We start from the raw sequence: 21,055 nt of genomic DNA, 5'->3' as shown, positions 1-21,055 counted from the left end.
TAACTCTGTGGTCATACTTTCACTGCCTGATTAATCAGAGTTTACTGGATTTATTGTCTCTGAATCACGCAACAAAAACGGCTGTCATAACAACAGGAACCCTCTCCGGGGTTCAGTGTGGACGATGAGTAAGAGAATGTTCCACAATAATTAAACCCAACTTGTTTGGTTTGTGTTCAAAGCGAAGGATAGAAACACGTATGGAAGCCCCTCCCCCTCCCCCTCTTTCTGCCACCACGAGCCAACAAACAGACCTTTCTACCTGCAGGTCGCCATTTCTCTAACACGGTGTTGGTACCTCCCTCCACCAAGCCTTGTGTACACAGCTGGGGAGACTATTTTCATTTTCACCTCCCCTGACACCCCCCCTTTCCCTCCCAAACCCCCACCGACCTCCTTACTTTCCCTCTAATCAGGAAAAGTCCACGAGCGCTCCACAATGGAAGTCTATTCAGTCAGTTCCTGTGGGAACGCCAGGTTAATTACGCTTGTGATTGGGGGGGGGGGGGGGGGGGGGGGTATTTCTCACCTGATGGGAACCTACAAAGACCTGCCCCCAGCGCAGGTCCGTGTAAAAGCTATAGAACGTTATGAGATCTGGTGACAACAGACCATAAACTGGGTGGAAGGGGCGGATCATGATACATCTGAGGGTTTAAAATCCTGAATACGATAAAAAGCCGACGTTTGCAATAGTCCATCCTCCACAGAACTCTACCAGCTTCTTCCGACGCCCACGGGGTGCAGCCTTCCCATCAGGGCTGAGGACACAAACACCCACTGTCTGTCTGACAGACGCTACCGTATCTGCGTTAGCGGCGTCTGAACGCTCAGGAAGTGCTGAAGTCATGAACTGTCTGGCCTGACAAGGAACAGACAGGAGGAAGCTTTAACTGGTTCCACAGATCTTCTGTCTGGGGACGAGCGCCCCCACACCCGAACCGGTTCAGATGGACGTTTCCAACCGCGATAAAGTCCAACGCCGGTGACGCTAGCACTCGTTTTAGACGTATGAGCAGAGTAAGGCGAACACGTAACCCGTCTCACCTCTCTCGCACTGCGGGCCAGTGAAACCGTAGACGCAGGCGCATCTGTTGGGTCCGATGCAGCGGCCGCCGTTCTGACAGCCGTTCTCACACACCGCTAAAGGAGACAGAGGACAGAGGAAGAGTCAGTCCCTTCGGATTCAGTTTGGCTAAATGTGACAGGAAGTTAGCAAAACGTGTCGGACGTAGGTGGAGTTTTCCTCGCAGACGGGTTAAAAAGACACACAGGTGTGAAGCACTCACGTTGTCCACAGTGGCTGCCTGTGTAGCCCTTTGGACACGTGCACGAGTCCTCGGCACAGCTGCCTCCGTTCATGCACCTGATGTTGCAGGACTGAACTGTGGGTGAAGAAGAACACAGGAAGGCGAAAAGACGGGTTAAGTGAGTAAAAACAGGGGCCCAAACGCAGCTTCTCACACTAATTGTGCTTCCTGGCAGAGCGGCGGCGTTCTGCTGAGCTCACGTTTCGCCAAACACGGGAGGAGATCAACAGAGCATGAACACTGGGTGGTTTCTCACTGTTTCCACACGTCAGCCTCTCTCTCCCAACATCAGGAGGACATTTCATTGTTAGTCTTTTATTTTCTCTTCCTTCCAGCTCTTTCAGTTGGTGTCTGAACAGAAAACGCGGTTCTGGCGTGCGGTTCAGAGGAAATGAGTCTCCCTGCAGCCCGGCCGTCCCAATAAGACTCAGAATTTACACACTGGCCCACAGGAGCCTCTGTGATCCCCCCCCCCGACCCGGCACACAGACAAAATAAAAAAGGACTTTTGTGAGTCATGATGAGCGGATTAAGCGGCATTTTTATTGCCATCTCCTGCTCCTCCTCACACGGGCTTCCAGTCACACGGGATAGCGAGCGCACGTTTAGCATAAACCAACGCTGGCTTCAAGGTGCAATTCACTGTTAGCGGAGCCAAACCTGTCACGGTTGTTTAGGACGGTTCTCCGCTCCTCTGGAACAGTTCTCGCCGTGCACCCGCGTGCACTGAGGTGTGCGTCACGTGAGCCTACGTCAGCCAAAACAGCCTCGCTTTAGGTGGGGAGATGATCGGACCGGTTAACGTTCCCTCCCTTCACTCAAGTCACCCGTTTGTGGAAAGTTACGTGTGTGTGTGTTGGGGACGGGGCCGGGGGGGGGGGGGGTAGAGGCCCCACACTGCACCTCTGTGCTCTTGTCGTCACATCTGGGTGTTTTTTACGAGGCCCTGCGAAACACAGGAAGTCCAAACTCTGTGTTTTACAGGTGTTTGTGTGAGCGCACGTATGTCTGATGGAAAACCGAGCGGCTTTCCAGCCGCGCTCGAGCCGGATTCACCCGCTCCTCTCGGACCGGCTGGGCTCCAAGCGCGTGGTTGGTGTAGGGAAACTGACCCCGGTGAACCAGTCAGACATCAAGATTTCACACATATTCACCAGATTATCGACTTTTACAGCTTGTTTGGGACGCGACAGCGTTTCAGGGCTGACATAGTTCCCTAAATAAAAGGCTCCTCTCGACTCTCCCAGGACTCAGGATCCCACTCCATCGGCCCAGAGACAGCTGTCTAAGATGGGAACGCAGTAGTAATGATGCAGTAATTATTGTTATGGGGAGAAGGCGGCCGTAAAGGAGGCCCTATATGGTCCTGGGCACAGCTGCCGCCCCCCCAGCAGCCAGCGGCTTCATTACAGAGGTGACTTCCAAGCCTGAGGAACTGACATCTGGGAACTGACATGTCACAACTCCGGGTTATCGGCGCAACGTGACTCACGTTTACTGTCAACATGGTGTCACGGCCTTACCGGGTTTTTCCATCCGAGGCCTGGATGATGGGAAGGGAGAGCTCGTCCCAAATGTGCGGGCGTTTTAATGAAATCAGCGTGCGTGCGAGAAGAGTCTGTTCTTAAAACGAACGCATCGGACTAATTAAGGCGGTATATTGGCGGGGTTGGTTTTTTTTTTTGTTTTGTTGTTTGTTTCCATCGACACAAATGATCTCATGACTGCTCTGTCGGGAGTTAGTCCCTCTATGACATCACAGCGTTCGGCTCCTGATGAGCGTGTGGGTCAGGTCATTAAGCTGTTTGACCTCTGACCTCAATGAAAGCGCACCAGCGCTCCTACATTTCCCCTTCACCAATCACATGCCAATAAACCCGTCTCTGCTTGTGCAGCAAGTCCAGCGGCGTGCTGGCTTCCCTCTCCGCCCTCCCACCCCCTAACGAGGGTCGGGAGGCGCACGAGTCCAGTCCCCAACTGCTAACGTTCCTCGCTCAAGTTTCTCCAGAGGACGGCCTCGGCAGGAGATCTGTGTGAATCCTGCCATATAGATCCCTCAGTGTTTCCTCTGAGCTCCACCCTTGTGCCCTACCTCTGGGGGGGGGTCATCCTTTCTTCTGAGTGGAACAGATCCTGTTTTACAGCTATCTGATGATAAGAGTTTGTGTGTGTGTGTGTGTGTGTGTGTGTGAGACCGAGGGTCTGGGCCCAGGCGTGACCGAGGAGCCGACTCTGACCCACTAAAGCAGCGAAGCAGAACATATTCTCTACTTCTTATTACACACCCTGACCAAGCTAGCATGACCCAGAGGTGTTTAACAAACAAATGCTTTCTGTGAGCCCGTTAACTTTATGGTTCAAGATTAAACTGCAGTAAAACACCTCAGCGCGCACACACACACACACACACACACACACACTGCTCTCTAACTAAGCCAAGCAGACTGAGTTGGGCGGCCAGACTCGACTCTAATCCTGACAAACTCTGTGACCTGCAGGCTGCAGAACAGACCTGGAGCTCTGCAGACTACTATTATACTGGAAGCGGCGCTGCCCTGGCTCCCTCCAGAAGAGGGTGGGGACCTTTACTTTTGGAAAATAGCTGAAAGATCCGACGAACAGGAAATGAAAGCCGTCAGAGTAACAAGCGGGACAATTTTCATCAGGAGTTCAGAGCACTTTTGCATGAACGCGCGGCGTCGAGCGGAAAAAGGGGATTTCTAAAAACGTGAAATTATTCAGACGGTGGTCCCCTTCGCTGAAAGAAAGAGAGTCAGGTTGCCCAGAACTCTGTAATCAGCCCTCTGAATCCTGGGTTTTGTCCTATTGAACCTGATTTTATTCATCCATCGTCGTCGACCGCTCAAGCTGAGCTTGTTAGAGAGCCTCGGCTTCAGAACCCCGTGGAAACACTGTCACTCTCTGGATCATGCTAAGACCCGACCAGTAAAGATAACAGCACCATCAATCAGCCGAGCAGCAAAGCTCGGTGGAAACTGTGGAAACAGGGAAGAACGCCGAGGACGGTCCCGTCCAAAGAACCGTCTGAGTTAGTTAATGTGGCTCCGACTGAAAAGACGAGGTGTAGAACAACATATTTACGAGGGCTCCTACACCAGATTATCTCGTTACCCATTACAGCGGCTCCAGAAAGTTAATGGTTCCGGTCGTTTGAAGGTGCTGGTGAGGAGAAGACGGAGCCGGAGCAGCTGTTTTTCCTGTTTCTGCGCTTTATAACATTTGCCGCTAAACGACCGAACGACATATTTAAGTGACAGGAAGCTAAGTAGCTGCGAGGTTCGGCTTAAATGCGCAGGAGGCAAATGGATCTATTTGGAATCGGTGAACGTTGTCGGAGTCCTCAGCCTTTTCTGCAACTACTCGCTCCAGCGAGCCACTCTGCTGTGATTCCACCACAAGATTTTGAGCTTTGTGGGGAGCTACTTTAGCTTCTCTGGAGTAGCTCTAAACTGCTAAACATTTGGAACAACTGCTGCCATAAGTGTAGCTTTGCTGGCTGAAGCTATTTATGCAGTTTTTAACTCTATAAAAAGGTAAAGCTAACCACTAACCAAAGGTGAAGCTAAAACAGGCAGATCAAACGTTTTTGGGGTGAAAATGAAAGTGAAAGCACGGCTAACGGCTTCTTTTAGAGGTGGCTGCTTGGAATTGAGCCCGTTGTTAGCAACAGGAGGTATGAGGCCCCGTGACCAGCCCCACCTCCGTTTTACCTCCAAGCAATGCCAGCAGGGCCCTGACGGCAACTGCTGCTTTATCAGAAAGAAGGTACCAGACGCAGTATCGTGGTGGTGGTGGTACCGACCTGCTCCTGAGCCACAGCTGGGGGAGAGCTGCCCACTGGAACAAGTGCACATGTTGGGCCTGGAACAGAAGCCATCGCCACAAGAATTCCTGCAGATTGCTGGAGAGGAGGAGAGCATTTTTAGCTGTTAGCATGTTTTGACAGTGGACACTTGCGCTAAAATCCGGCGAGAAGGGGGCGAAGAACTTACGGACGATGCACTGGTTCCCCCCTGGGAGAGTCTTCCAGCCCGGACAGCAGTATGAGTGGAAGCGGGAACCACACACGTTGGGTCTGAGAGAGGCGAGACAGAACAAGCAGACTGGTTGAAGTCACCCAGACCTCCTCAACTTCTTGTACAAACCGCCAAACAAAGCAATTTTCTGGGATTCCTTCATGCTCTCTGCTTTCAGAGTAAACACGTTCGGTCCAGTGATGGATGGAGAGGAGAGGAGTGAAACACGAGCGGTCCGACAACGTGAGGGGTCGCATTTTGTTTTCACTGAGAGCTGGAATCTAAACACGGACGGGTGGGAGCCATAAACTTGCATCGGGACGTTTGGCGGTCCTGTTCTCTGGAAACCATCCACATATCCAGCGATACTCCCCATTTGCTGCCCTCACCCTCCCCAGGTGACGCTTCCGCCCCTGAATGGAGGAGAGCCTGCACTGACCTCCGACCCGGCCTGACAGATGTGAGAGCCGTTGCGGTGTCTGGAGCGTGTGTTTGGCCCGGCGGGTTGGTGAGGACATTGTTTACCCGGAGCTCAAGATGGCGATGACCGCACACACACACGCAAACTCAGGCACATACACTTCACAGCCAGCTCTGCTTGTGCATCAATCACAGGCGTTAGACTGCAGAGAAGTGTGTGTGTGTGTGTGTGTGTGTGTGTGTGTGTGTGTGTGAGGGAGACTCAAGCCCAAGCCTCCACTTGGGTGATATATGCCAAAAAGCCTCATGCAACAGTTTAATGGGCTGAGGGCTTCCAGCAGTGTGGTGGTGTTAATGATATCTTGGCGACCTTTTAAACCTTCCGATGACGGCTGCTTCTGTGTAGCCGGTTAGCCGCTCCCTTTAGCCATTGGCACGCTATTGTAGGAGCACATTTCAGTAAAGTGGGATGAATCCTAATCCAGATGCTCACAGAGATCAAATCCTCTCACACCAGCATGTAATTTACGAGGGTGTGAAGTTTTGCTGTTTTTAGATGTTTTTTTTTTCTTTCTCTATGAGGGCAGAAAGCTAGCATCGCTTAGCATTCCTCTAGACTGAACACAAATTTAAAGTCGGCCTGTCAGAAGGGCTGTAAATCCCATGTATGATGTTTCCCACGATGAAAGGGAACCGCCCCTTAAATGATATTTTCCCAGGTTTTCAGCGCTAACGTCTGTAATTTATTAACGGGGAAACTTTCGTATAGCTACAATGGTGCAAGTTGGTCGGTAGCGCAAGTTAGCGAAAGCTTCTCCAGCGGGAAAGAGATCTCTGACACACACCTCTAACCACATTACCAGATGGACAAACAGATGGGCAAGCACAGCGGAGATGTTTACACAAGTGGAATTAGCGGTCAGACGAAGAGGGAAGTTAAAAACCGAACAAATAGAAGAAGTGGTGGAAGAAGAAATTTGGAAGTTTAGGAGAGAAAGTGTGAGGAGGAATGGAGGCTAAAGGAGAAGACAGGATGGTGGGAGGAGAAAAAGAAATGGGGATCGGCAGGAGGGAAAGGAAAACAAGTTTATGCCGTGGAGAGGAGGAAGCGGGAGGAGGAGGAGGAGCGGAAAAGGAGATATGGAAACACAGAAGAAAGCAAGACAAGTAAGAGGAATCCCAGAGTCCTAGTGGGGGTAAAACAGCAACATGAAAGACCTCTGAAGGGAAAAAAAACTCCACAAGAAATCAACATTCCAGCTCCTAATGAGCTATAGGAGTCGACGATATTCTGCTGATCTTCAGTATGTCAATACATGGAGGATTATCGGAGTCTGACCCGAGCTGCTCCGCTTTGTTTTTCTCCCTCGCTCTCGTTTTCCCTCTCCTCTCCCATCACACAGAGAGTGAAAAAAGAGGGAAAAAACCATAAAAAGGGGTCGACCCCCGCCGGCTTTGTCCGATATTGACACATCCGACTGTTCTGGGGGTTTAATCTAGAGGAGATTAACTGTTTGAAGTTGCCTCCTGGGTCGTGGATTGCTCGTTAATGGCCATTAATAGTAAGAGAGGCAGGAGGACTGTCACCTCGTCTGAGGGCAAATCTGAAGAGTTCAGGAGGAGACGGACGCTGCAATCAGGCCTCCAGATCTTTGCTGAGATTTGAGTGCGCACGGATGAACTCAGATGGACTCGCTTTAGCATCGGCGCGCTAACGCCGCTGAAGAGAACACGGTAAATGTTTTACTTGCGGCTCTAAAATTAGAAACTGCGAAAACCAACGACTCGTCCCTCTGTAGCCTCAGGAATCCCCGGGGTCAAAGGTTGCAGCCGTTGAGAGCAGCCAAGCTTGGTTGACCTACGGGGGGGGGGGGGGGGCAGCGGGCACGCGTGGAAAATGACCACAGATGCTCTGTTTCCATCAAGACGCGCACCAGAAGTTCACACTTGTGCCAAGAGCTCTGGGTCAAGTGTCTGTATCTGTGTATGTAGGTCAGTGTTGAAGTCACGGGTCAAAGGTCGTGTGCCTGGTATCCACTAACACCTGGGGCTGTAGCTCTCATTTTTGGCGACGGAGGAGGGATGGTGGCGGAATGTAAAACTCGGGACACCCACTTCCTTTAGACTGGCGGACCTACGCCGCGTGAAGCGAGAGTTTTTCTTTTGTTTTCTTGAGGTTTCAACAACAGTTTGTTCTGGCCAAAACATCTCATACATCCTGAGAAAGCAGCGCCGCACGAAAACGAAAAATGACATCACTTTTTTCTCACGGCCCGAGAGCGAAATGCTCAGGAATGGACCGAGGCGACGGTCGTTTCATTCCCTCTTTTTCCATCTCTGGTGTTGAATGCAACTACAGCCACATAGGAAAGCAGAGGGAGCGCCCCTGGTGGCTAGCTAGGGTAACTGCCTTCCCAGACAGTGGCTCTGCATCAGTATCATCACTGACACCACCCAGAAGGGCCTCGTGAGGCTGGTTTTGGCCTGACACACTGCTTCGTTAGTCATCATCACACGTTGGCTTACCCTCACCCAGCTGGATAAAGTTAGCGAGAATGACAGCTAAAGACTTGGATGGACTTGTCCTCTAAATAAACTTTAAAAAACGATGAATGTACGGCCATTTTATTTTGAAAGAGACTGATATTCCCTCCGTAACCACCAGAGAAATGGTCTGCGGAGAAACCCCGTCGGGCCAGCTAACGTTAGGCCCGATGTGGCCGGGGGTGGACCGATGCCAGGACGCAGAGGGAGCTAATAAATCAGAGTCAGTCAGCATCAGAGCGAGCGCTAGCAGAGGCAAACCAGGGGATGTGGAGTCCTCGCCAACAAATAAACACAGCACCAGTGCTCATGGCCAGCATAATGACCATCATTAAGCTAACCTCCCTCTATGTCCCACACGGAGAACCCACGAGGGATGATTGACAGGCCGATGGGACAGCTGCGCTGGGACGCAACTATGAGCTTTTATTGTGGAGCAAACGCTGCAAACTCGTAGTAAAAATCAGCGATTCCTTTACAAGAGCCATTTAGGACACGCTAGGCAGGGCCAAGAGCGTTTACTCACACCCCACAAATGTTTCCACAGCGGCATCTGTGTGTCCAGAGCCCTTTACATCAAACATGCACATGTGTGGATGACTTACCCCAGTAATCTGATTAGCTCTGATTGCTTTCGCCGGGCAACACTCAAACAGTAACTGAAACTAAATTCAGCACTTTGGAACTATTTGCTTTGGCCAAGAACATTTAGCATATCGCAGGGATTCAAGTGACAGTTAGCAGACAACACCCATTACAAATGATTAAAAAAGGCTCTCTTCCCTGATTGTGCTGACCCATCGGACTCTCCTCTCTTATTTATCCCCATTAACCCATCCTGGGCTTCACTGGTGTCGCCTCACTACTTATTTACCTCGACACAGAGGAGTATCCCGGCAGGAGCGTTTCATTCCAGATCTTAAAACTGTAATGGAAAAAGTCTGCGGGCTTGACACACTCTCATGAAATCGCACACTGGTCCATCACACAATAAGCTATTGTGCAAGCCCCGCCGCTTTCTCCAAGCGACGCCCCTGTCTCGCGCTGCCTCGCCGAGGAGGCAAGTTTTGGCGAAGGGTGGCTTTTCCCCATTTTTGGACCGTCGCCCGTTGACAGAGCGGAGACATTCAGCTCCGCTGCACAACGGGAGCCGATCCTGGACGTGTTTGCAGTCCCGTGAAGCTCCCCTGGGCTATTTATAAGCCCTTCTGGATGGAACTGGGCGAGTTTACTTTCCTATCGCTCCATCTCACCAGCCAATTCTACACCTCATATCTCATTTCCCCGTGCGCTCTCCTTCTTTCATACTTTTCCTGCTTTCTGGCTTCCCCTCGGCTGTTTTTGTCACCTACAGCGGTGAAACAAATGCCCTTTTCATACCCCCCTCGGGTGATAGGAATACCTCATTTCCTGTGGCTTGGCACCGGGGGGGGGGGGGGGGGAGACCATAAGCTGGGACAGATGGGAGCCTGATAGAAATAACTGATAGGCTCTATGAAAATGGGCCCAGAACTTTGTTTTTGTGAGAATTGGTGAAATATACAGTGGAAATCTTTGCAGATTTCTGTCTAAAAGGCTGAACTGTGCTTGCTTTCCCAGTTTTTTTTCGCTCCGCGGCGGTCGGGACTTTTTTTCCCACTGAAACTAATTCACGCACGGGGATTTGGGTCACGTTTTTCGCATTTCGTCGACCCGTTATAGGGAGGGCTGATGTTTCCCTCCCCCCCTTTCCCTTGTGAAAATGTCAATTTTCTGTAGCTACACCAGGAGCTTTTATTGTGCCGAGCAGCCAGAACATGTTCTGAGACTGAGGAAACAATGTGGTAGTATTCAGCGGCCTAATTTTGTGTAAGGCGAGCTTGGCCGCGTCCCAGAATGCACAGCAGTAGGAGGACGGCTGCCAGGAAGGTGGAGAGCCACTTATATTTAAGAGCTGCTTTGATACAGCTGCACATGTCGAGGAGTTTTACAGGACAAACCCAAACTGGATCTTCGTACGAATGCTCCACTGAATTACATGAACACGTGTGGGGTTGCGTCCCTACCCTCTCAGCGTCTCCTGGCCACGGCGCCGAACCCGCTGCACCTCTCTCTGGTCAACGGCACCGCTGAACCGGCTAGCTTGGTAGGGTCCATCCCCAGTTTGGCCGCTGTAGACCACTGAGAGGCAGACCGCCAGCCATCCCAGCAGCGCCCGAGCCAGCGTCCCTGATCCCATTGGTCGGTCCGGCTATCCCTCCGACTGTGGTGCTCGGTCTTGAGTGCTCGCTGTGCACCTCGCCGTCCGCTGTATACACCCAGACCGAGCAGAGGAATCTAGACCCAGATCCAGACCAAGTCCTGCTATGCACTCCAGATCAGGGGCCGGAGAGACTGGAACAAAAAAAGTGAAATCCTCATCAGTCACAAAAAAGAAGGAAAAGACACCGACTCGTGACTTCACGCTAACGCTGTCTCAGTTTTGGTACGCTCGCTTCACTTTGAAGGCATTTTGTCTGCATTATTATAAATAATTGTCATTTCCCCCCCAACAGTTCCACTAAACAATCGTTTGCAGCAGAACCACCAACTGTTTTGATCATGTTCTGCTTGTAGAGCCACACGTCCTTATTTGCAGCTGCTCGTATCAATGCTACGCTAGCCAAGAGGTGCCTTCTATGGACTGAAATATGTACCAAATCCAGACACTGGTGGTTTAACGATGCTGCGAGAACCCATCTAAGAGTTGTAAAGAAGTAAAACACACTTGCAAGCAATCTGTTTTCACTATACTGCAGGTTCTTGACTTATTTCTTGACTTTCATCTCTTTTTACTGAGTCTTGAACTTCTGGAACCAAACAACAGACCCGAGCAAGGACGATTCTTTGATGTTTCACAACTTTTGATAAAGGGCAGTAAATACGCCTTCGACAGAGAGGGTCAGAAGCCACAGGGTTGAGAATCAGTCCTGTAAATCATGAGTTTGTACCTCTGGACAGACGGAGCCGCTTTGGGCGGTGACGTCACAACAGTCTGGTAAAGCTCAGCATCACACGCTCAACACTTTTATGCTGGGTAAAATAAAGGCACAGGACAGACTTACGCCCAACATTTTCATCTACTAAAGTGCCCGATTGTGACTTTTATTTCCTCTCCTCCAGCCCCACAGATTCAGGAGCCAGCTAAGGGGCCCCTGGTAATACAGAAAACCGGACTTCCAGGAAAGGACCCAATGCTGAGCAGGACACCGGAATCAACGTGACCTTTGAGGCTTTAACCCATTTTCACGGAAGGTGAGAGAGATTGACAGACGTTGCGCAGCCATGCACGCGGACGACTTTGTGCGTGATTGTGGGCGGGATCAGCGAGGAACAATAGAAAGGGCTCATCCATGACTGAGATGCACCTCTGCATCACATTCGCTGTCACAATAAACCCAGAAAGTGGATTAACTGATTTGGGGAAATACTCCACCCTCCAATAATCAATAATCAATAATCAACAAATGCGCGAAATCGAGATGGAGGCAGGAAGCATCTAAAGTGGGGTGAAGACGCAGAGAGCAGGGTTTGTCTGAAACTTCATGAACAGCCGTGTAGCGCGTGCAAAACACACATTAGTGAGGGGATAAAGCGCTGCGCAACCGCAACTTTATGAATGGGGGGAAAATGCAACATCAGCAACTATTTGAAGCGACGCGCGACGGAAAATCTACACCTTCTCACGATTAATTCCCGATTTAAGGGCGGATTAAAGTAGGGAAACTCCGACAATGTGTGGAAGGCGAACAGCCTGCTGTATTTTTTTTCCTCCTGCAACGTTCTTTAGAAAATAACCCAAACCACAGCCTTTCATCCGGCTCCGCAGCGCATTTTACCCTCTTCATCTTCTAACTCTCAGCTTTCCACTGAGCGCACACAGGGAGGCAACGCCGACACAATAGACACAATCACAGCCATTGATAACTTGATTATTACCGCTGTTGAGAGATCACCGTGGCGCACAATACCTTGCGACAGTTGGAGCGCCTTCGCGTCGAGGAGCCCTGAGCCTGAGGATTAGAGGCAGGATGTGTGCCCCACGATGCGATGGTGAGAAAAAGAGAAAAGTTCGGGAAATGCCCTGTTTGAGAGAGGGGAGGGACACATAGGGAGAGAAGGGGGGTAGGAACGGACTGCAGGACAAACCCACATTCCTCAACACTCCTGGAGTTGTTATAACAGGGGCCAAGCAGCCAAACCTCTACTGTGGTTAACATGGCTGCAACAGCAACTTTACCAGTGTTCCCAGGTGTGAGGGACTCACCAGCACCCCAGATTAGCCCGACGATGCTTTCATGACCCGACCTTCAGCCTCGCTCATGGTATAACTGGGCAATTTAGCATCTCTGTCACCTCACAGAGGTGTGATGTCCCGTGGATCCAGTACTGGGGCTTTTATGGCTTCAAACAATTCCTTCTCTTATTGACATGAAATCCGTGCGTGTTGGATTTGCATCACTACATCTGGTGGGTGCTGCAGCTGGAAAGGCAGTGCAGCTAAAGTCAAGCTAAAATGCCTTTGATCCACCCTGAAATGTGTGAAAAGTGCTGATTTTAATGTCTAATTGACTCAGAAAACAAATGTATTCTGAGTAACCCGATGACTACACCAGCTAATAATTTGGGTTTGCTTCCAAATGTAACGGCTCAGTCGCAGTACTTTGGGTTCAGAGCCTCAATGCTAGTTTATAGCCACAGGCAGCGAGCGCTGCTAGCTCTGCTCATTGTCTCGCTTGGCCAGCCGGGGCCTGTGAATGACACATCCTTGTGTTGATAGGATGTTAACATTGGCCCAGTTGCCATTTGGGTGGTATATTGGTGCGGACAGCTGAGCACATCTTTGGTGCCTCCACCCACTGTGCTGACTCAGCACTCCCAGCATAAACAGCAAAGCGTAGCTCCAGGAAGAAGGCCTTCCCCTAAATAAACCAAGAAACACGAGCGGGGTTGCCTGTTGTCGATGCAAATAAACTGTTGGGTGGGGGGGTATGAAGGTGACTGGAGTCGCTGATGGAGAAGATGGAAACCCTACAAAGTTGTGCTCGGGTGGGAACTTTTGAATATTGGATTAAAGTAAGTGAACTCCAACCAAACACGGAACAAATCACACGTTTTTAGGGCTGTTTAAGCCACGTTTTAATACATCCAACAGGTGGACAGGCAACTAAAACTAAAATTATTTGGACAACTTCCTCCGGCTGCTTCAGAGAGGCGTCATGCAGGTACGACAGCGTTGTCCTTATGATCACACGTCAACAACAAACCTTTTTCTCAGGTGTGTCTGAGAGCGATTGTGTGATTGGTCAGACATTTGGAGTGGGCGTGGCTAATACGGACAAGTGGAACTGTTATCTTTCCCGCCTGTGGGATGGACTGTGGACAGGTTTGAGTAACAGGTGACTGAGGTGGTGAGGAAATAATTAAATTGCAACACATCGTGTACAATAGAGGACGACACACAAATGGGTAATAATAATAGTGGCGAAGGCCAAAGAACATTTCCAGATACAGAGTGGTGACTGCAGAAAGAGAGAATGGACCACGACTAACGTTGTTAGTCTTGTTTTTGCCACATTTCTCTCTTCTTCCAGAGGATCCAACAGGCTGAAGCCAGACAACACCAGCAAAGATTCGTGGATGTCGTTACCGAGGGCCTCGTTACATTCGAGGCTGTTCAAACTCCCTTAATTAAGTCCAACAGTCTGAGTTTGACAGTAGAGAGGCGATGAGTCTCGTTAGGGTCTCAAAGGACTTCTGAAGAACCTTTGTTTCTCAGGGTGGAAGCTCTGAGCTCGGTGACACCACGGGAGGACAACAGGTCTCCCAAGGACAAACAACCGGGGTGGTTCACAAACACAGAGGGGCCGTAAATCCTTGCTTGAAACATACAGCAGGGTTTTATTCAGACCTGAGGACCCAACCTGGTCGCACTTCAACGCCGGCTCTGTTGTCACAACAGTGGAAACAAAAAGAAAATCCTCCAGGGTCATTTTTATAGTCTGCTAATCTGGACCAGGGGCTGGCCTTTGTTGTATGTGTGGATTGAAGTGGGAACGGGAACCACAATTCATGGAGCTGACAGAAGAAATTAGAAACAAGCCTCATTACTGAGGGACATCTTCACATTTCTGCGGATGGTTTCCACATTGTGTTCCATTGAATTTGGCACCTGGATTTATTGCACCACATGACTTCAGTGCTGAAGACAACCAAGGAAATTCCATTTCCACCAGAACTCCGTGTTTGAAAACTGCGAGGGTGGATGCAGCTCACATGTTGGGGATGATGGGGTGGACAGACGCAGAAGTGGGAGGGAGGTGTTGGGACGATGACTGAGAACCCCAAAGACCATCAAGATCTATTGTGTTTGCATCTACTTCCCTTTGAGTCCCTCTAAGCAGAACCACATTTGATCGGCTTCAGTGGGAGCACGTCGCCGCCGTATTTCCACAGCTCCGGGGGAGAACTTTGACCAGCCTTCCTTCTTCTGGTGTCCCTCCCAGCTCGCTCATCTCCTGCCTCTGTCTGTGCCAGCTTCTTACGCAGACACCGGACAGTCGTTGCTGTCCTCTGATTATCCGGATCCAGGTTGCCGGATCTCCCCGGGAGCCTCGTCCAGTTGCTCTGGGACAACAGCCAGGTGCTCCAGGGGACTGTCCAGGAACACCTCCCCAGGTAGATCCCTCGGATGATGTCATATTCTTACCTTCATTGGTTTCTATCTCTTATGTGCCTGAACACAAATTTGATGTGGATTTAACTTCTGGTCATTGGATCCAGGTGCGGATCCCAATAATAGACCCGGATTGTTTTTCCGAACCCGGGTAACCCCACGGCTAACTCATCCGCCCAGAGGACATCAGTTCAATTCAGCTGAAACTTTATTTATACCATGTGTTTTACAATCAGGACTGTTTCTATGAGCCTTCCAGGAACCCAGAGCCCGACGCCCAAACAAACAAGAGAGGCAGGAAAAGCTCCTTTTAACAGGAAGAAACCTTGAGTAGGACTTGGTCCAGGTGGGTGGACGTTCATGCTGATTGCTGGCTGGGTAAAGGAGAAGGAGAAGGGGCAGAAAATGACAGAAGAACAATTAGACACTCACAGCATATTTGCAGATATCTTATTTGTGGTTTGAAATCCTGAAGATGTGGATCTAAAACTGTGTGTGTCAGTAGGGTCAGAGGTCAGAGGTGTGTAACTACCTGTAGACCCATACGTGGAGGGAGAGCACATAGACACAGGAGGATGATGGAAGTTTCCACACTAGCAACGGTTCTTCTCTTTGTAGCTACAGACTCCATCATTAGCCTGCTGCACTTGCCTGACCCAGTGTGAGCGGGACCGTCAGGCCTCGGTTGCCAGGTTCTGACCTCTCCTGCAGCTCCGGCCGGATAAACAATGACACAACAACACAGGAACCAGATGATGTCCTCTCGTAATCACATTACACCCTTGTGTGTTTTTGTCTAAACTATTAGATGAATTCTTGAAGCCGTGCCCGACCTCTTCCCAGGCCTGACGGAACAAACCCTCAGAGACCACCAGAGTCTGAAGGGGGCTCGAGAGGAGCCAGGACAGCCGACGGAGGGTCAAATCACAGGATTCCTGGCCAGAATTCGTCATTCTGTCCGTGAAGGGTGAATCCATTTGTTTCCATGAGCTGTTTAGTTTAGTTTCAGTCCTTTTGCTTCATTCAATGAAGCAAAAAATCCAAATTACACGCCAGCTTTAGTCTCCTCCATCAACAAAATCTCGTCCAAACTTTAATACATTTGAGAGACATCGTCAGCGGACGACGGCGTTTTTACGAGATGTCGAACAGATCTGGACCGGCGGAGTGCCTTGTGCTCGGCGAGGTCACGGCAGCTGCGCACGCCTCAGTTCTAGCAGGCCCGTCCAACGACGGCAGTGCAGTTGCTGCATCTCTGCCTTCAAATTGAGACAAGATGCGCCGAAGTGGCGGAGACGATAACATCAGCGGATGAAGACGATATTTTGCTCTGCGTAAATGAAGTGTGTCAGGTGAAGTCATGATCGCTGGAGGTTTTCCTTTTCACTCCTGATCTCGCAACATGTTACTTGGCAGAGGGTAAAGTGTGTGTGTGTGTGTGTGTGTGTGTGTGGGGGGGGGGGGGGTGCTAGCGGTTTTCCCAGTGAAGCAGAAACTGAAGAGTCACTTAAATGATGGTTTGGTTTGTTTCATTCTTTCGGTTTCTGCCTGTTTCTGAAGGACGCTGCACCTGAACTTTGACCTCAGGGGGAGTTTAAAGAGTTTTAAATGGGATGTCGGGCAGGAGAGGTTTTAGTTCCGTGTATCGGTTGTGTTGGGATAAGTAAGGTTTGACATTTACTCCTGTAAACGTTCCCTTTTCAGGAGTGTTTGTGCCAAAAGGATGAGAGAATGTCCAATTAAAACAAAACTAATCATCGGCAGGACTCATCCTGCTCTAAAATGCTAAACTTATTAGACAAAAAAAACAAATGCTGGCGCGTTCAGACAAAGATAAATTGAACGCAGAGACAATCGGTGCCTTGAGATGAGTTGGTGTTTACTGAAGTCACCTGTAGAGTCCAAACGAGCGTCTCTGTCTTGGCAATTTAAAGTTTGTTTGATTTCCTTCATAGTTTTATGATGAAATAAACGATAATAAACTCTGGGAATTTATTAGAAATCAGACAGACAGAACCAATAATCCCTCTGTATGATCTCACCACTGGCTTTGGAGACACTTGGGAGACAGGTGTTGGGACAGGGGCGGGGCCAGCAAGAGCACACAGGTGAAAGTCTAACTTTATTTGTGTGTGTGTGTCCCCCCACCCCCCATATGATCCTGATCATTCTCCAGGTTGCTTCCTGTTAAAAGGAAACACTTCCTGCCACTGTTGCTGTTCAGGGTTCAGGATCTGGAATTCTGTAAAGCACCTGGAGAAAATGGTGCTAACGGAGACCATTCGGATGGGGGGGGACTATAGGACGACAAGAGGGGGGGGGAGGAAAGAAAGAAAGTTGGTCACCCAGTGTGTCCTCAAATGCCTGCAACAGAACCCCCCCCCTGCCATTCCCCTTTTCCTTCCATCTTTTTATTCCAAGCAGGCACCTCTTGCCTCACCTTTCCCGGAGCGGTAAAAGTCCTGCAGCTGCAGCTGCTCCGTCCTGGTGATGCAGCAGCAGAGGAATGCAGCACTTCAAAGCACAAGACGAGCTGAAGACAAAGAATGGTAGTGTTCTGAGGTGTGTGTGTGTGTGTGGTGTGTGTGTGTGTGTGTGTGTGTGTGTGTGTGTGTGTGTGTGCGTGTGTGCGTGTGAGCGGGGGGGGATGTGATCTCATAAAACAGCACCCAAACACGCTGGTCCATTTATGCGAGGCTCGGCTGCAGAGGACGGGTGGGGGGGGGCTGCCTAATCTGTGGGAAAAGTCGGGGGTGCACGTGATGTTGTTCCCCAGCGACACTGTAGCTGTTCAGAGATACAGTGTGTGTGTGTGTGTGTGTGTGTGTGTGTGTGTGTGTGTGTGTGAGTGTGTGTGTGTGTGTGTGTGGTGTGTGTGTGTGTGTGTCAGACGGTCTGCAGAGCTCCTCAGGAGGACTCTTTGAACCTCCATCCCCCGTATAGCTGTAAAGAAAACTAGAAGGTTGGAGGTTGAGCTGCTGGCCAAAAAGAAAAGTCAGATTCTGAGCGAACGGAAAGAATCCTCCGCCTGCCTGCGAGCGGCTCTGGGCTCTAATGGCTTTCAGATGTGCACGACATCTTTTCGTATTTTCAGAGGAGCATAAAACATTCCCCCTCCGAGGAATCCAAACAACGGCTGGAATTCGCCCGGCTGAAAATTGGCAACAGAGGCTAACGCGGAACGCCGGTCCGACCTTCAGTCCTGTCGGGGGCACCCAGGCGCGCCTGATCCTCGTCAAGCCTCCCTCTCTGTGGTCGGGATGCAGTAATGGCGAAGGATGGGGGGGGGGTTCTCTGTGCTTCCTAGTCAAAATTAAGGGGGGGACAGAGAATAGGTGAAGTCATTTCTTGCTCCAACTGTAATATAGGGCAGGGCGGTGGGGGGGGGGGGGGTCCAGTATTAGTCATGTGGGTTGTTTATGCCTCCATCATGTTGTGATTGAAGTCGTCGTGAGGGAGGGGACATAAAACCCTCTAATCTGTCTGAGTACGGCAGCTGCTTAGCTTAGCATACGTTAGCGTAACTGTAGGGAAACCAGCCTCCCTCACCGCTAACGTTTAGCAGTTCACACGTTACTTCACAGGTATGTGACGGGGCAGCGACCCGTTCAAACCCAGTTCATATCCAAGAATACGTTTTGGGATGGAGGCCTCAATTTCCTGAAATGTCTCCTGGTCACCAAAGTATTAGCACGTGGCCCTCGCACGCGTCCAGCCGTGTCCTGGCTCGGTCCAGGACCGTGTGGCATTGCCTCGGAGCGTCATCTAGGAGCCGCCACTAATCCTCATTCATGTCGGCTGTGGGATGAAACTGGGAAAAAAGCCACTTCAGGTCCTGGGAGAACAGGCAGACCAGAGAGTGGAACCCAGAACCTTCTTCATATGGTTCACACATTCCTTCCATCCCTTCGGTCCTTCCTGCCTCCATCAGCGAGGGTCCGGAACGAGCGCACGCCGCCGAAGCTTTAGCTGCCAGATGCAGAAGCGGCCTCGCTGGTCCACGTTGTGGGAAACTGGAGTCTGTCAAACCATCAACATCCTGTCCTCTCCTGCGACTGTCTGTGCCACATTTGTTTGGGGTCAGAGCCTTTTCTGCTGTGTGCATGTGCTCAGAAGCCTGTAAAGCCACGCATCAACAGACCACCCAGGAGTTTTACACAAACCTAAAAGGACGGGGGGGGGGGGGGGGGGGGTGTGTGTGTGTGTGTGGGGGGGGGGGGGCAGCGGGTTAGTCTGGAGACACATGTAACGTGGTGACAATGGCGAAGATCTGAGGAGGTCAAGTGTCGGTTTTCCCACTCCGATGGCTTATCAAACACACACACTCTCACACACACACACACAGGGTTCCAGATATTCCGACGGTCCGACGGGAAGCATCAGGTGACCAGCTGTGTTTGCTACGTCGCGACGCTGTGAGCCCTGCGGTTCCTCCCTCACTCCTCTATGTATACGTTTCATCCCCTGACATGGCGTTACGCTGCACGTTTCTCACTTTATACCACCTTTCCCACATACCTGCGCTCTGTTGCTCACAACCTGTGCCCATAAATCAAAGTTAAAGACCTTAATTGCAGTTAAATTTGAGGTTGAGGCGGTAAGAGGCTGTAACGGTTAGCTTGATATTAAGACAAAGAGAGAAGGGCTAAGCTAAGTTTAAGCTAACATAAAGTAGAGCTGATAAAAGGGTTCTGTGACTGTTTCGGTTCTTCCGTTTCGTCTCATCTCTGTAAATTGGGGGTAAACTGTTCTTTCCAGTGAGAACTATGGAGGTAACGTTCCACTAAAGGAATGTCTTATAGACTCAGGTGTGCAGAAAAGCACAAAAGAGCACGAATGATGTCAGGTTTGGAGCAGGCTGACAGAGACAGCGCGAGTGTTTCCTGCCTCGGCCCGTTAGCTCACAGCAATTAGCGTTTTTATGTGTCCGGCGTGCGCCGGTACTGACAAGCGCAGTCCCGCTCAGCTGGGCTGTGGGGGCCTGTCGTCCCCCTGCACACTCTGACATGTTGAAGGCCCCAAGTGGGGGTCCTCCGGGTGGGGGGGGGGGGGCAGCTGCAGCGGTCCAGCTGTCGGCTCTGCCGCCCCGTCACCGAGGTTTCTGGGCTCAGTCACACTTCCTGTCACGTGTGGAAGCCCAGAGGTGTACGTGATGACTGCTGCTTTCAGTTAGCAGGTTAGCTCCCACTTTTTTGGGGGGTGGGGGGGGCTTTATCAAAAAAGAAGAGTTTCACACGCGCTGAAAGTCTCAAGTGTTGGTTGGTCCTGGATTTCCACGCAGGAGCGTCAGATCAGAGGGAGAAGAGGGAAGCATGGAAAAGTTTGACTGCATTCTTTCCTCACTTCCTGCGTGTGTTTATGTGGACAGAGCTCACAGCCTCAGGCATGTTTATGTTGCTTCTTCTACCCACCGTACGTATGCAGCAGGATCAGGCCCGTGACCTAATTTATTAAGTCTGCGTGTGTGTGTGTGTGGTGTGTGTGTGTGTGTGTGTGTGTGTGTGTGTGTGGAATGCAGTGGAGCTCCTTCAGCTCTCTCCAGCCCGTCCATCTTCATTACAGCCGTTCCCACATACGGGTCATGTGATTTACAGCCGTAGGCCCCAACCTTGGCGATTCGGGGCAAATTCCTGACTGAGATCAGATAAGTTTCATACACGGCGGGGGGTCGCGGGAGCCCCCGAGCGCTGGAGGAACGGAGGGAGAGCAGATGAGGAGATAAGGGGGGATCAAACACAGCTCTAGCAGCGGCGATCCAAACCACACTTATGGCGGGAAAATATATGGAAGGTTGTTTAAGGGCCGGATGTGGATTAAAGACATTATTAAAGACATTATTGTCTAATGAGGCTAAATTAGCCCGTAACCTCCACAAAGCACGCCATCAGCTCTGACACGCTGAGTAAAAGTACTCACGCCGCCCTCTGCGTGTTGTCCAGCCGAACGATGTCAGCGGCGCGCTAATGACAATCATTAGCTAAATGATGATGAAAGACGCGTTGCCGTGAGTCATTCGGTGATGTCACAGGACGGCGATGAGAGGCCGCGGC

General features: G+C 50.7%; 1 protein-coding gene across 3 annotated transcripts in view; it reads right to left on the bottom strand.

Moving 5' to 3' along the window:
- Positions 1-12,458, bottom strand: part of fbn2b (fibrillin 2b) — a 40,065-nt gene extending 27,607 nt beyond the window's left edge. For 2 of the 3 annotated variants that reach the window (XM_057037961.1, XM_057037963.1), the window contains exons 1-6: positions 12,301-12,458; positions 10,357-10,684; positions 5,324-5,406; positions 5,134-5,232; positions 1,290-1,385; positions 1,048-1,143 (exon numbers count right to left, since the gene is read on the bottom strand). In XM_057037961.1, coding sequence (XP_056893941.1) covers positions 1,048-1,143; positions 1,290-1,385; positions 5,134-5,232; positions 5,324-5,406; positions 10,357-10,529 — 547 coding nt within the window. In that variant the 5' untranslated portion in view covers positions 10,530-10,684; positions 12,301-12,458. Of the gene's footprint in view, positions 1-1,047; positions 1,144-1,289; positions 1,386-5,133; positions 5,233-5,323; positions 5,407-10,356; positions 10,685-12,268 lie in introns of all 3 variants that reach the window. The other variant, XM_057037962.1, reaches the window with a different exon arrangement.
- Positions 12,459-21,055: the final 8,597 nt, after the last annotated feature.

This window comes from Takifugu flavidus, chromosome 7, assembly GCF_003711565.1.
Source record: "Takifugu flavidus isolate HTHZ2018 chromosome 7, ASM371156v2, whole genome shotgun sequence".
In the NCBI taxonomy this organism is placed as follows: Eukaryota; Metazoa; Chordata; class Actinopteri; order Tetraodontiformes; family Tetraodontidae; genus Takifugu; species Takifugu flavidus.
Note: the sequence above shows the minus strand (reverse complement) of the source record. Positions and strands in the feature narration are given on the sequence as shown.